At 43.4% G+C, this 15,819-nt stretch overlaps 1 protein-coding gene across 6 annotated transcripts in view; it reads right to left on the bottom strand.

Annotated features, from left to right (window-relative positions):
• Positions 1 to 15,819, bottom strand: part of mib1 (MIB E3 ubiquitin protein ligase 1) — a 70,082-nt gene that overhangs the window by 9,814 nt on the left and 44,449 nt on the right. For all 6 annotated transcript variants that reach the window (XM_025066106.1, XM_025066108.1, XM_025066109.1 and 3 more), the window contains 3 exons: positions 2,747 to 2,879; positions 1,768 to 1,854; positions 1,206 to 1,364 (listed from right to left, as the gene is read on the bottom strand). In XM_025066106.1, coding sequence (XP_024921874.1) covers positions 1,206 to 1,364; positions 1,768 to 1,854; positions 2,747 to 2,879 — 379 coding nt within the window. The remainder of the gene's footprint in view (positions 1 to 1,205; positions 1,365 to 1,767; positions 1,855 to 2,746; positions 2,880 to 15,819) is intronic.

Below are 15,819 nucleotides of genomic sequence, written 5' to 3'. Positions count from 1 at the left end.
TGCCCAGCCCCCCCCCCCCCCCCCCCCCCCACACCCTTTTCTTTCAGGCTTTCCGTGTATAATTGTCTTCAACCAGTAGTTTTTGTATCTCTGTGATGGAACCACCGGGCCGACTAATTCAATTCTCATTTTGCAGGAGTGGGAGTTCGGCAGAACAACCCAACTGCACATATCACAATTAGGCCGCTGTCTGTCTGTTCCGCTCCTCTGCTGCAGAACCAGAGAGGGCAGGCGAGGGGATTGATGAGAGGAGGAGAATACAGAGGAGCAGAGAAGAGAGATGAGGGAGGGAGGTGACAGGTATGGTAAGCTCATTGCTGCAGCACCGAGTTCTAGCCCTAAACTGGTCCCTGTAGGTATTAGTAATGTTCTGTTATCACGGAGATGATTCAGGTCTGACACCACGGCCTCTGCAGGGAGAAAACTCATTCAGTCTGGTCAGGAGGTGACAGTGAGCTGGTTGACTGCTCCCCGGCTGCGTCTGGTGTTCTGTCTAAATGATGAGCTGCTGCAGACTAAGCTGTCCTGTGATTCAGGTGACGGAGGACGGAGGAGCACTGAGCTTCCTGTCTGACTGTGATCAGTCATCATTTGTCAAACACTGGGCGACCAGACACACTCAAGTGGTCGTACGGGTCTGTGAGGTAAACAAGCCAAACAGCACCGTAACAAGGGCCCGAAGTGTCTCATTATACAGGCAGCCATGATATAACTCATCCAGCCACGTTCTACCTTACTGTCATTGGGCAACAAATATACAGATGAACAAGCATTCAAACCTACAGTCAGGTTACAGTGAACAGTTGACCTCAGTTGACCTTCTACACTGTGAGAAGAACATCTCCCCCCACACAGGGAGAACATACAAACTTCATAGAAAAATTCAGGCATCAAACCACCAGCAGAGGTCAGCCAAATGTCCACTGAACCCTTCACACTAGAGTTACTGTGATAAAAAAATAACAGGGAGTGTTTTAATATTATAGAGACATTTGTGGATGAGCTGTGTCATTTATTTGATTTTAAATTTAAACTTAATTGCCCTAATTCAAACATAAAATTACTTTCTACACTGCAGTGTTCTTCAGTTAAATTCACCGAGGGAGAAAAAAAAAACAAAAAAAAATTCCTCCCCTAAAAATCAGACCTGTACATCTGTCCCTGACTCCATCAGCTCCTGCGAACCACATTAGTCGGTTCCCTACCGTGTTTTTGGAGGGTTCCCACGGCTCCACTTTGCTGACATCCTGCATATCTTGCAGTTGCCTCAACTGGGACAATGTGTGGTGACGTAGTGCCTCGTGCAGCGGCGTGTCCCCATCTTTGTCCTGCACGTCAAGTTTGGCCTCTGCTCGCACCAACAGCTGTTAAATAGATTGTTTAAAAAACAATAAAAAGACGTCACACAGAGGCTGTAGCCACAGTCAAAAGACTACTCCCAAAAAATGATTCATTAAAATTCTGTGGCGCAAACACCACAGTCTATTGGCCTCTGCCTTGCGTGGACTAATTATAGAGTGCAATTGTACTGGAGTCCACAAGATGGCAACGTAGCAATCTCAATCCTGTTCCATACCACGTGTGTGAAGATGCAGCTTTAGAGAAGATTCACTCTTACTTACTCCCAGCCATATTTTAAATAAATTATAAGTATCTGTGTACCTAAATCAACAGTTCTGATGTCAGAAAAAAAAATGAAGACAGCTAAAAAAAAACACCTTCAGCTTGTGTTGGAATTGGAACAGTAGGAAAAATATTGATTCTGACCCTGACTATCTGGGTGTGTTGACGTTCCACTGCCAGGTGTAACGCTGTCTGCTGGTTGACATTCTGGATGTCCAAGCTGGCATTGCCCTAGGAGGTAAGAACAAAACGTTAGTCACAAACACTGAAAAATAATTAGAGAAACACCATGTGAGAAATGTGAAAAAAATATATTCATGCAAATTTTAAAACCTAAACAAAAACAACAGTTTTCTTGGGTTTATCTGCTGGGAAGAAACTCTTTCTTTTCTTTTAACAGTCGCCACCGACTAAGTTTAACCCGTGTGATTGTCATTTCCAATTGCAAATCGCTCAGTGGAGAAGATGTGGGGCGAAGATAAGCATTGCGATCCAGCAGTAAATGAAATCCCCCCAAGTAACAAGACTGACTGGCTGGCAGGGAATCTGCAGTGCACCTTGTGGTGTGGTGCAATTTGTGAATAAAAGGCTGAGCCATCACTGCGAACCAGCCCATTGCAGCGACGTTGGAACCCCCCTCCCCGAAAAGGTAGCTTGCACAGCGAATGTTCATGCGTAGTATGCTGCAGCAACATTCTTGACTCGCACCATATCAGAAGTAACCCAATTCCTGCTTGGTCAGGTGACTTTTTTTTTTCTTAACTCCTGTATGTGTTACTCTACGGGGAGTAAAACCTGCAATCTCAGAAGGGAAAAAAGAGCAAAGACCAATGATTGCAAGAAGAGGAAGATATGAAGGTCCAGCAGCACTAAAGATTACCCCTGGAGGCCATCTGAATCGTATGGATTCAATAAAAAAGAAGAAGAAGAAAAAAAAGCAGTAATAGCAGCTTCAACCAGTCTACAGCTTGCTGGCTGCAGGGAGTGCAGTGGACGCTCTGAACGGCAGAGCTGTGCTTCGAGCTGGATACGAACACCCAGCAGAAACGACGGCGTTTATTTGTCAAACTGAGCGCTCGAACATCCATTCAAAGCAGTTGCATGAATCAAAATGAGTTGTTACCTGGTGCACCAGCAGCTCAGCTACCTCCACATGGTTGTTGAGGGCAGCCAGGTGCAGTGCAGTGTAACCGTCGTCTTTTTTCTCATCTACGATCCAAGGCCTGGGCAGTTTGGAGAGCAACACACGCATGGCACTGCGAGGGAGAAGAGAAAGGAGAAGAAAACGCTGTGTTAAGAATGAACCTGGGTTTGTGCACGAGAAAGAGCCTGTGGAGAAAGTCAAGACAATATTTGAGAAATGATTAAAGCTACATTTGTAATGTAAAACACCTCATTTCATGTTATGTGAATGAATGTTTTGTGCAGTGCATTACAGCCAGGGGTCAGACACAATCTGCTGAAAGCGAAAGTACAACATTGTCTGTACTGCTGATACACAGCATATTTCTATTCACTTTTTTTCTTCTCCGCTTTACAGCAGAGCACATCCAATTTTCACACACAGGGACAAGAATACTAAATCAACTTAGGGAGGAGTTGCTTTCCCAAGCACAGTGTTATTTACATCAAGCTTTGAGGGGAGCAAGCGTTCTGTGTTATTTTAGAGTAACCATTCCTCCACAATCTCCTCAGTAGAAGAGGAGAGCCACTTTTCCCTTGATGATGCGTAAAAGGCGCCTATATATGTGAGGCACAATGGTAATTACGTGAGATTGCATTTACTCCCGGTCATCTCCTGCAGAAGAAACGGAGGAGGGAAGGAGAAGAATCTGTTGTTGAAAACAGCAGTGTTTAACAGAAACGGTCTGATGTGGCGAGGAGAACCGGTCACATCGGCGTGACTGAAGGTCATTTGGAGGATGTGTGTGTTACGGAGAGACGTCGCTGCAAAGGCAGCTGCACAAAAGCCAGGTTGAAAAAGAGTCACGGTGTCAGAGTGATGATAAAGAGGGAGGAGGACTGTTACTCCCCGGACTGTCACTGACAAAAAGGGACTAATGTTTTTATATCACACACACACGCTGAATTATCATTCATGGCTTATTACAATTCCTGAAGAAAACACACTTCCACAATAAAGTCTAACTGACGGATAATTAAACACACACAGACACAAGGATACGCAGACGGATAATTAAACACACACAGACACAGACACAAGGATACGCACGCACACACACATGCGTTAATATTAATCTCTTGGAGTCAGGTAGATTATCCTTGCATGGCAGCTCCAGTTTAGCTTTTGAACTCATCCATTATTTCTTTGGCCCTGGCACTTACCTCCTCCTGCCCTCTTCTTACACACACACACCCATACACACACTGTTTTTTCGTGTTGTGAGCACATGGCAGAAACATTATGCATTCCTTAGCCCAACAACCTAACCTTAACTACTACAAATATACACCATCATCGAAATTCTCACCCTGATTCTCTAATCTGACCCTGATTCTAATACCAACTTCAGACTGAACCTTGAAACCCACAATGACCTTTCACTCAGAGGAGACCTGCAAAACGTCATCACAAGGACACAGTGTCCCCACAAGTACAGCTATACCAGGAACACACACACAGGGATGCTGAGGATAATGGACCATTTTTATCAATTATCCTTAACATCCCTCCCCCATATAAATATGGTATAGGAAATGAGACACTACCAAAGTGGGAGCAGCGTCTCTGATCTCTTCCTCTCTGGTCTGCAGTCAGGTACACAATGTACCTTCAACAGACATAAAGCTGCAGCACTGGAGGGAAGGTTTCTGGCCTCGATTAACCCTGGACAACCGCACCAGCCACATCTGTGAACTTTGACTCAAACCATGACGCCCCGATTCACATCGACTTTGCGTGCATTCGCACCCCTCGCGTACGTACACGAGGTGAATACAGGTTTAAACGCCACACAGACAACGTGGGCTTTAGCACAAGGACAGAGGAGCCACCGCTCACACAATCAATGAACACAGTCCAACTATGAAAGGGGGGAGAAACCGACCAGTGAGAACCCAGGTGCTGGCAAGCTTTCAGACTGAAGTTAATCAGGATCGCTGGTTCCCCATAGGTTTTTTTTTTTTTTTGCTAAACCTACAGCTTCCCCTGTCCTTGTGGAGTAATGAAAGAGCGCATCATTAGCACGCTCTCTTGAGGAAAGCTGAGAAAGAAGGGCAGAGAGGCGAGGGGGGTGCGGTGGGGGGGCAGGCAGTCAGCACCTCCGTACGGACAGAGATTCAGAGCTGGTGTAGTGCTGCAGTGATGAACAGCGCAGCACACTGATCCCAGCCTCCCTGGCTCTCTCGCTCACTCCCTCTCTCTCTCTACCTCTCATCACACAGCGGTTCACACACACACACACACACACACACCTGCATTGCTTGCAGCCATGTTCAACCACTTATTGCAGAGCAGCACTGCTTAAATGATAGTGTTGCCACACCCATTCTGCCCAGTATCACATTCATCTCAGTGACAAAGACTCATTTGTCTAAATATTGAAAATGAACCGTCTCATGAGACAACTTTCAGGGAATTCCATCCATGGTGCTGCCGGTGGGTAAGTGTTAAGACTGGAACCAAGTAATTATTTAAGACTTTACACAATGTGTTGGCTGGAATTACAACCTGTGTTAATATTTAACTTTTCTAGCATTTTTTTAAAAGAAAAAAAATGCTGAACTACTAATAGAATCAAGGACATTTGTCCCACACGAGGGCTTTGTTCTAAATGTTCCCATGTCTTTTGATCCTATTGGTGCAATATATAGAATCTGTGCATCTGGACTGGGTGGAGACACATCCGATAGGCTGAACAACTGGCTAAGAATACAGTACCTGTCTCCTCACTATAGGGGCAGACCGGCACCTTGAAGTGTCAAAACCATGTCCAGGAGAGCTGGGCAGGTGTTTGTCTGTGTAAGGAGCTCCTCCAGCAGGAGATTGACAGGCTCCCTGCCATGCTGGGCAAAATGGGCAGACATTAATATTAATGCACAATACTTGTAATGCTGCAATGCAGTTAAACTATTTGCTGTAAATGCAGATTAAAAAAAATAGAGCAAATTGAGAATCAAAACAATAATCTTATTTCCCTTTTAACTCTTCAGTAAAATGTTCACGCTGGCCGGGGTGGAAAAAAGAGGAAGAGACTGTGTTGGTTCTTCACGCGGAACCCTGAGGAAGAAGAGCTAGTAGACTGCAGTCTTTTTACTAAGTAATATGTGGCAGCAGTTTGAAGTGGACACCTTAAAATCAGCCGTGTGAAGGGAATATATTTAGAGCGCAGTGTGGATCTCCTGCTGACAGGTGAACATTAAAACCAACGCAATGGTTCCTGTGAAAGCAGGAGGATTTGCAGCTGAGAATGGAGAGTGGTGGAGGCAAGAAGGAGAAGGGGAGACGTGATGGAACTGGGTCACCCTGTGAGAGATCTCAGGAGTCTCTCAGGAGAGCTACACCGGGGCCTGTTGTCTCGGGCCGCAATTTGTCATTGACCAGGATGCTCTCTGACGACCTCGGCTGTGTGTGTGTGTCGGCATTGTCATGGTGTGTTAGACACTGGACTGGAGTGTACGCGTTTGTGTGCGCGGTTAGGTGTAGGGGTCGACAGGGTCCTTCTGCTGCTCTCACCTGGCTGACAGCCATCTGTGTGGCGCTCAGTAGCCGTTCTTACAACAGTGAGAGGACAGTCAGGGGATAACAAGTTGCGTAGGACAGGACAAAATGAGAACAGTCAACATCCAGCTTCAGATTAATGGCTGTGTACAAACATATGGTTACTCTGATGGAGGACGGTGTGCTGGGCACAGCGTCATCCATTAACTGAAGCTTCAAGCTTAGGAAAGGATATTTAATTAGTTTATCCAGAATGAGTTGCTAAAAGGTGCCACCTGTGTGGGGAAAATTAAAAGCTCTGACTGTATTTGACCAGGGCTTTCCACTTGACTTTCATACATCTCCATAGTAATCAAGTGTGGGGATCACCGAGTTATCCCGACTGCAAGTCGTGCATTTTCAGTAGACTTGTATTCCGTAAGTGTCCTACATATTAAAGCTATACCCTGTGTCAATAAATAATTAAATATTTGGCCACAAGAGGGCACCGGCTACAATGCAACAACTGACCACTACTATTGCATCACTGAAAAATGACATAACCAAACCATTGGGTGTTCCTTAAATACACAAATCAAATGTACACAAAATACTCAGGTGAAACATATAGTATGGAAAATACTGTAGATAAAAGCTGGGACAAAGATGTCGATCTTTAGTTTGTTTTAGCTGAAGCAGTCTTTTTTAAACCAATGTTGACAAAGCGGCTTTGTTCGCTTAATATTTCTTTCTCAAAACGTCTTTTGGACGATTAATCTGACGCCGGGGCTGCAGAGAATAAATGTGAGTGTGATCGTCCACTGAGGGCAGGATCGATACCTTCAGGTTCTCTGACACAAAGAACCTGAAGGAAATCATTCATAATGTTACAGCCTGAGCAGAAATGGAATGTTACTCCTGCTCTTACCACATGTACAACCTACAATTCATTTACATTATTTTGTAATTGACGGCCGATCCTCACGGTGAGTCAGAAACCTTCTTGGCTTCTCATTTACATTATTTTGTAATTGACGGCGGATCCTCACGGTGAGTCAGAAACCTTGCAATGACTTAGCTTTTATACCTGACATTTAAACCCACACCTGTAAACTAGTTAGCCTGCAAATTTAATTCACCCAGGCATGTATAAATTTAAACATTTGTATTGTTGTGAACAAATTATTTTATGTGGTTAAAACATTTTTTCTTTAGCAGGTAAATAAAACTGGGATTATAGTGGATTACTGCACAGTTTTTCATTCCGAAGCTTCTTACCCGTTGTGACAAAAGCAACACAACAGATATGGATCTTACATGGAACAATGCCCGAGGGAAGTAAAATATTTTGTGATGTAATATTGGTATGTCATCGCACCTACTCTTAAAGCCAAGTGGTACAAGTCATGATTGTTATAAACAACACTGACGCTGAGGGTGGCGTAAATAAACAACGTTAATGTCCAGGCCGGCAGTGGAGCTGAGAACAGAGGACAAGAACCTAACTGGCACTGCTGGATAAAAAAGGCCTTCATTACCATGCTGTGAGGAGAATAATTTCTCCCCGCAATGTGACCTTCCACTTCTTGCCTATACCTGAAGCCCCTGAGTGAGTCTGCTTTTATTAAGGACTATTTGCATAAAGTGGGACGAGGTAAGATCTGGAAGAGTGCAATTCTGATGACGTTTTAGTAATCATTGTAGCTACTGCTGCCGTCTAGAAGGTTGTTTAGGAGACGTCGGGGTGCATTTTTAAACGTGATCAGACACTGGTTTTTGTCAATAACGAAACTAGAATCCCACTTACGGTTTAGCTTTAATCAGCCTTGAATCACATGATAATATGGAGTGTCCTGAATAACCCAATTTATGAAAAAGGAGATAGTAAGACAGTAAGAGGAGCCCAATGGCGTGTTAATGTCCCATTGGCTCACAACGACCCAATTATTTCTCCATGCTATTCTTCTTTTGCACCTCATTCTCTGCTTTTCTTCTCCGTAACTTGGCAAAGTCTCATTCTCATTTGAGGCACCAGCTAAAAGAGATATAAAGCGCATCTTTTCCCCTTACAGAGAGCGACGACACACGTGGCATGCAGTATTGGACTGAGGAAGCACCTAACTCTGACCCATAAAACTACCATGCATTTACTGAACATCACTTTATGTGCAGAGCGGAAGAGAAACTTGATGTGAGAGAGAGTGACTCTGCTCTGCCATCCATCAAATGGACCTACAGCAGTGAGATGGAGAAAGTAAGGCAATGTGGTCGCCACGCTCCGACAGAGCTACACTCACAGCCTTTGCACGGCTGAGAGCAGTGAGACTACAACCGGAATTTAAGAGGGAAAAAAATGATGAATAAAATTTAATTAAAAAAAAAGATATATGAAAGCAGTAGTTTTCAAGAAAATATTTTACAACAAACCTATAATTTGCATTGAGCCCAAATGTGAAATCTTTTCAGGATTTTCTCCCCTCCAGAGCTGCATGAGTAACACATTCTTGCTTGTTCTTTGTATACAGGCTGAAGATAATTCTGCCTGGTAAAATTAACTGCAAAGAGGTAAATGGAACAAAGGCATTGACTCTGTGCTTTGCAGAATGCTGGAGAATGCAGTTGAACTGAAGGTCCTTCGATCGTCAGCCACTCAGCAGCCTGACACGCAGTCACCATACAGGGAGACGTTTGGAGAGGCTCCTGTGATCTACGGTCTGGCAGCAGATCTCGCACTTTAAATCACCGCTGCGTTCTACCTATCTGCCTCCACATTCACTTTAGTGTGTTGTTACTTATGCTCATAAGTGGCCCCTTTGAGCACAAAAAGGCAACTTAAAACACAAAGGGGGGAAAAAAAATAAAAATAAAACACCATCAAATTCTCCGCTACAGTAATTGGCAGACCAAGCGAAACAAACAAACAGCCATATTGCTGCAGATGAGACTAATTTCTTTAGCAATTAGACTTCTCTGCACATATGCAGATGAAAAGGCTGAAGCTGAAAGAGTGATTTGGTAATTAAATTCCATTGTTTGCAGTGCAAAATAATGGGGATCAAAAGGCCTTGTATCAGCTAGTGGCTCCTCTAAGCACCAAGAGAACACGCCATATGTCCCAGAACAGAAGACAAAATCTCTAACAGCCAGCTTGTTAATGGAGCTTGTGTAAATGGGCTGTACATTGCACAGATAAGACTCCAGAGAAACTAACATGTTCTGCACAGATCCTTGGGGTTGGGATGTAAATTCAACCATTATTTCCCAGAATTCTGTCTGATTTAAATACAATTATGTTTCAATGAAGCTGGAGCTTTGTTTGTTCAGGGACTCACCAAATAATAAGCAAACATGAAAGGGAAGGTTTCTAAGACAGATGTGAGACCTGCTATGACGTATGAGCTAAAGGTGGCAGACATGAAGATGCTGAGATTTTCGCTAGCAGCGACTAGGATGGACATGATTAGAAATGAGTCTGTGCCGAGTTGAGATGGTGAATATACGTGTATCAGACATCGGATGTTGGAGCAGGTAAGAAGAGAAGAGAAAGAGCCCAGAAAATATTATAATAGTAGTCAAAGAGGCAGATGATCCACTCTGGCAACCCCTGAAGAGAACAGCCGAAATAGGAAGAAGAATGTTTCAGTTACTGCCTAAGGCTTGGTTATCATTTGAACCATTCTAGATTTTTTTTGACCATATTGCTTTCTTAAAGTTGATAGATCACCACAGTTTCTCCAGATTTAAAACATCTGGAAAAGTTGTAAGGTGTAGTTTCAGCAGTCTTCATGGCAGTGTCCCAACCCACGCGCAGCTTGTCACCACCAGGGGTTAGATCTTCTGGCGCGATTAATTTATAAATGAAGAGTCACTAACTGCTTCAGTTAAAGGTTAAATAGCTCCTTGCCAGCCGAGTTATTATAATCACAGCAATATTTTTTATTGGAAGGCACTAAAATATTTGTTAAGTCAAATACGGGTTGGTTTTTTGGCTGGACGTTGGAGTTGGGACAAATGGAATTGTATATAATTTATGCACAGGATCTCAAGATTGGAATGTAATTTGACATGGAAGTTTAGCTTTCCTTCTCAGATCAGATCGGAAATTTTGTTTTTTGTTTTATTCCCTTGTATGGATCGTTCCCTTCTTGCAACATTCCTGGTTTTGGATTTGTTCCTTTATTAACACAACCCAACATCCAATCACTGATGGAGAAGTACTTTCTATTGTCCAAATAAATTGTATTGCTTATTCTAATACATCAACTAAGCAGATAAACTACATTTGTTTTTTAATGGGTGGGAGAAAATATTAAGGATGCCTGACAGCTGTGCTGTGAAAGTACATCACCTTGCTCTGCCATATTTATAACCAGCATTGCTGAGGCACTTAAAGTGTCACAAATAAATCCCGCTCTTTCTAGGTTTGGCAAGAGGGGCAAAAATCACACCATCACTGCTTCGGTGGCTAGACAATGCAAGCCTTTCCCTCTGTATGCTATAGTCACTTTCCCAAAAGCTCTTTATGTCCTTGAGTCCCAACAGTGAGCGGCGGCCCCTCCCTCACTCGAGCTCTTTCTATCCAGGCCTCACTCCCTCTCTTCCTCCGGCATCCATCCCATCTTTCTCCCTCTGCCACCTCACCCCACCCTTCCTTCACATGTACTACAGCAACATAGGATTCGGCAGCCGGTATACACTGTTCCAGCATGCCACAGGACAGGATGAGCATTACAGCACGACTGAGCTTATCTATTGGCTTAGAGCCACAATTTGCTCAGCCCTCACAAGAAGCATTGGTCTTCTGATTGGCCACAGGGGGACTGAAGCTTGTATTAGCTTGTCCTTTGGCTGCTCTGTTGGATGGGATCCAGCTCTTAGAGAGGGGAACACAGGGAGGTAACGGGGGGTGGGGGGAGAAACGACATTAAAAAGATCTGAGTGGGACATGTTCTCTAATATATGGAGTTTGCTTCGATACCTGCAAACACCCCCTAAAAAACAAAAGTAAATAAATAATACAATGCCAGTATTTACCTACAAGTGTCTTGTCTCAGATCTGACAGTGCTGTGTTAGGCCCACTCACTGTCTGCACAACAGTGACACAGCAGCACATCTTATTTCTGTATGTTTACTTCCACTACAACCACACTGGAGGCAGCACAGATTTGAAAAGATAATTTAAAAAGTTTTATGTTTGTTCCTCCTTCTGTTGCTGGCTTGACACGCGCAGACATTTGCACAAATAATTACCCTCTCAAGTATTTCTGATCGTGCTGCTGCATGGAGGAAACTCTTTCACCTTCACTCCGTATTCAAGGCAAAATTTTGAATCACGCTTTTTCGTTCCAAAAAAAATGGGAGGATGTCAGAGAGTGGGTTAAGTGTGGTTATATATTAAATTGATTAATCTGGTTTACTTTCCAATGTGAAATTGACTCCTGCATGAAAAAGTATTGCTTACATTTCTGTTGTATTGACAACATATGAGCACCGTCACTGGTCTTGGCTCAAGACTGGTTTTTGAAACGCTAACAGGATTGCTACCAATACACAGTTTACTCCAACTCACCTCAAATTAACGCCGCGGAATTCCTTTAAAGAATATGTGGAACAAAATTAAATAATCTGAGGAAAGCAGTTCGCTGCAATTGTATGTCCTTGCTTGTTAGCTAGTTCAAAGCGGAACAGTTTTGTATGATCTTTTTTCAACATGACCAGGAAACTACAAGAAAATCAGAACAAAGCGGCTTTCATCCACTCCTTACACTGCCCCATTAATGTGTTTCATTCAGTATAACTTTTCCATGTTTCACTGCTAAAAACCTGCGATGTTGCTGATGCAAATGTATCAGTCAACTAACATGTAGGTCAGACTCTGCTGCATTAGACAGGTACTTGTGAAGTTTGTGAGTTACCTAATGGCAACATGCAGCAACATCAGGGCATTGGATGAGATCAGAGGCAGAGGAGGAAAAGGAGTTTCCCTTGCAGTGGCACTGGAGGGAATGCTGAGCTGCTGGAGAAGAAAGCCTGACTGCCACTGGCTTCCCTCTCCAGCCCCTAGGTAGGCTACCCCATTCATAAATCATTTTATTCCTCCAAGTGCTCAACACCCTCTCCTCTTCAAATGATGCATTGTGTATAGGTGAAGGAGGAAGAGGTGCAGGTGAGATGACCGGACAAACTGGAAGTGGAAAGGAAGTGACGAGAGATAAAGTGTAAAACAGGGAAGAGCCCGGCTGACTGAAAAGGACAGTGCAGATTCTATCACACAGTGGAAACTAGCACAAAATGGACTTCAGCCGCAGCTCTAATCCCTTACGTAGTCGACTGGTGAAAATACATGCAGGAAGGGAGAATGAAGATGAGCTGAAAGAAGCAATGAAGGACCGTACTGGCAGGAATGAAAAAAAAAAAACACATTTGCTTCATCATCATCAATGCTTGGGAATGAATGAATTCCCTAAAAAAAAACAAAAAAAAAAAACATTTTTTTCAGAGACTCTGAAAGCAACCTTTTTTTAAGTTAGAGAGTGAGCTTTCTCATAATACTAGACAACAGAGAATACTCAGTGTCTCTAAATACACACTGCCCTGTAAATCCTTGACTCGCTTTTGTTTCCATTATTTTATAGCTGAATCACAGTAGAAGCTGAAATAGAGACATTAATATTTATTGTACAGACATCCTACAAATGTATATAATATAAATACAATTTTTTTAATATTATATTAAACCCTATAGTGATGTATAATCAATTATTTATGTAACATTTTAATTAAATTCTGTACCAATATAATGGCTTTTCGATTATGCACAAATCAAAAAATAACCATGGTTAATCTCATAATAATGTTTAGTAATGTATTTTAATTTTGGAATTAGACACATCTTAGTTAGCGATCATTGGAGGTAAAAAGAAATCCAATTCACACATTCATTCATTGATACAAAGCACATCCATTAGTAGACCCTTCACTTATTGATCCATTGACTGCATAGCTACACAAGAGCCCAGCACTATTCATCATGGGAGGATGATGATGCAACCATGTTACCAAGCTGCAAAAGAAGATGAGCTGTTAGGCTGTAAGTGAGATTTTATTGGTGGGTTTGGGGGCCTAAAAGAGGAGGCTTGAGCTGCTCAAAGTGGATAAGCAATGTATAAATCCTTCAAAGTGTGCAGGTACAGTTAGTGATAATTGTGCACATCTCTATGTTGCTATTTTTACAACATTTAGAATGATATTCAGAAATGATTGGGTTTACGTCTAAACAATACACAGATTTGGGCTGCAAAAACAGGCTGCACACCATTGAGGATGTAAAGATGTGTTAAAACCCAAACTGTTGAAATACAGGTTGACCAAGAAAAATGGGAATTACCTCAGACATACCATGGCTCAGTTAGGCATCCATTTCACCCTGCAAATGGTCAATTGACATGGCAGCCATAAAGATAATGTAATCCAAATGCTGTAAATCGCGGTGACAATATTAATTAAATTGCCCACTTTAATCTATGGAGAATTATCTCGACCACGAAAGGCTGAAAATACAAGCAGCGCTGTGGCCAAACAAATGTAAGCTTCTTAAAAGGCGTATCAAATTAAAGAGCTGACAACTGCACCACAGTTTTCTTGCTCGTGAAAATATGCTCCGATAAATGTTTATGGTCTGGTCATGGTTTTGACGTTTCCACCGTCTTATTCATTACCAGTGAAATGTCACACTCCACATTCCATGTGAAAGTATTTGGTGTGCAGAGCCTCACGTGGAGGTTTACACATCTTGAGGCCATCAGCGGTTAAAATGCAGGTGGGGTAAGTAAGAGGACTTGTGTGTGATGTCATTGAGGTGGAGGAAGCAAAAGAAGAAAAAAGTGGAGGGAGTGAAAAATAGAGGAGGACATTGAGGACATTGCTTCTATACAGTATAGATGTGCCCTGTGATGAGACCAACTAATTAAACAGATTCTTCAGTGGCTGCGCCTCGGGAAAGCTTGAAAAAGACACTTGAAAATTAATGAGAGCTTGAAAAAGCGAGAAAGCAGCCCAAACTTTTCAGTGCCTTGGAGGTGCAGCAGCCACTTGTCCCCTGCAATGCCAGAGAGTGTATAGAAAACAAATAAAATGAGATCTCTGGAAAACATCCCCTGCTGTCTTAACACCCTCCATGCTTCTTAGCACAAGACAATCAGCCTAACTCTCTGCACCATTTGTCAAATATGTGATTATTCTAAGTATAGAGGTGAACAGAGGAAAACTCCACCATAAGCAGTGCCTCCCAGCTCTATTTAAAAGAAGAGAGAGATAGGCTTGGGGTGAGGAGAGGGTGGGGTGGGGGGGTCAAAAGGACAGTGGGTGAGGGGTTGGTATCACAGGAGGCACTAGAGATGGTGATGAAGGATGCAAAAAATGAGAGGGGGGAAGAATCAGGAATATACAAGTGGAAGCACGGGAGACCACTTTATTTGGAGGTCCTAAAAATAGCACAGCAAATGGTTACAGTGGTTCGCTGGCCTAACGCTCCTCTCTCCTTCTAGGCTGGCGGAATCAATAGGCAGGGAGCTGAAGGGAAGGCTTCCCGGAGCCTGTAGTCAACAGTTGCTGAGGGGTGGTGGTGGGGGTGTGAGAGTTAGGATAGGGGTGAGGGAGGGTGAGACAAGAAAAGGAACAGAGTGGAGCGGAGCAGAGTGGGAACTATATTTTGCACTGCCTGACTAAATATGGTCAGGTAGGTGGTGAGACAAGACACAAGAGCAACCCAGCAACAGGGGCCGAAGCGTGTTTTACATGCCTGGCTTCCTAGAAAGGGCTAAGATTTAGCTTAGTCTTTGCACTTTTGAGGTAGGAAGTGCCCGGCCTTTTGTCCTTAATTTGTCGGCCATGTGTTCCTCTGGTGCTCTTTGCCCTTCTGAATGCAGCAGCATCTCTGCCTAATCTGTTCCCAGTTAAAGGGTGACCCCTGGAGTCTGCACAAGTTTCATTGTGGAGAAAAAAAAATTAAATCCAGCCCCAATGAAAAACACAACGGCACGATTTTATTTTCTTCGTGTCGGGCTTTTTGAGTTATCCAGTTCACATGCATCATGGGACACGGCTAATATCACAACTGTCTCCTGCGTCAGAGAAGCACACCTTGTGTATTCCAAATGCTCCAACAACAATTCTGCTCCCAAAACCTTCAGGAAACTCTCCATTCTTAGCTTCTGTATAAAGTTCCACTGAATAATAATAGCTCATTTACGTGCAAGTGTCAACAGAATAAGAAAAGGGCAGGGTGGGAGGACGCTTGGTACACTTTCTGCCTCTTCCACCAACCAGGGCATCCTCACAGCTCTCTCCCTCAGAATGCACATGATGGAGAGGAGAGTGCTGCAGAATTTCCCCCCTCCCTTTTCCCTCTCTCTGCCTCCCCTCCTTTCTTTATTTTTTAAATGGCAGCACTTCATGCCAGCTCTACATCTTCCTCTTACTAAAGGTATTACTTGTGTTTGTGCGGGACTGTTAGAATTTGCGTGTGCCCCCCCCC

This window comes from Cynoglossus semilaevis, chromosome 20, assembly GCF_000523025.1.
Source record: "Cynoglossus semilaevis isolate Cse_v1.0 chromosome 20, Cse_v1.0, whole genome shotgun sequence".
NCBI lineage: Eukaryota > Metazoa > Chordata > Actinopteri > Pleuronectiformes > Cynoglossidae > Cynoglossus > Cynoglossus semilaevis.
Note: the sequence above shows the minus strand (reverse complement) of the source record. Positions and strands in the feature narration are given on the sequence as shown.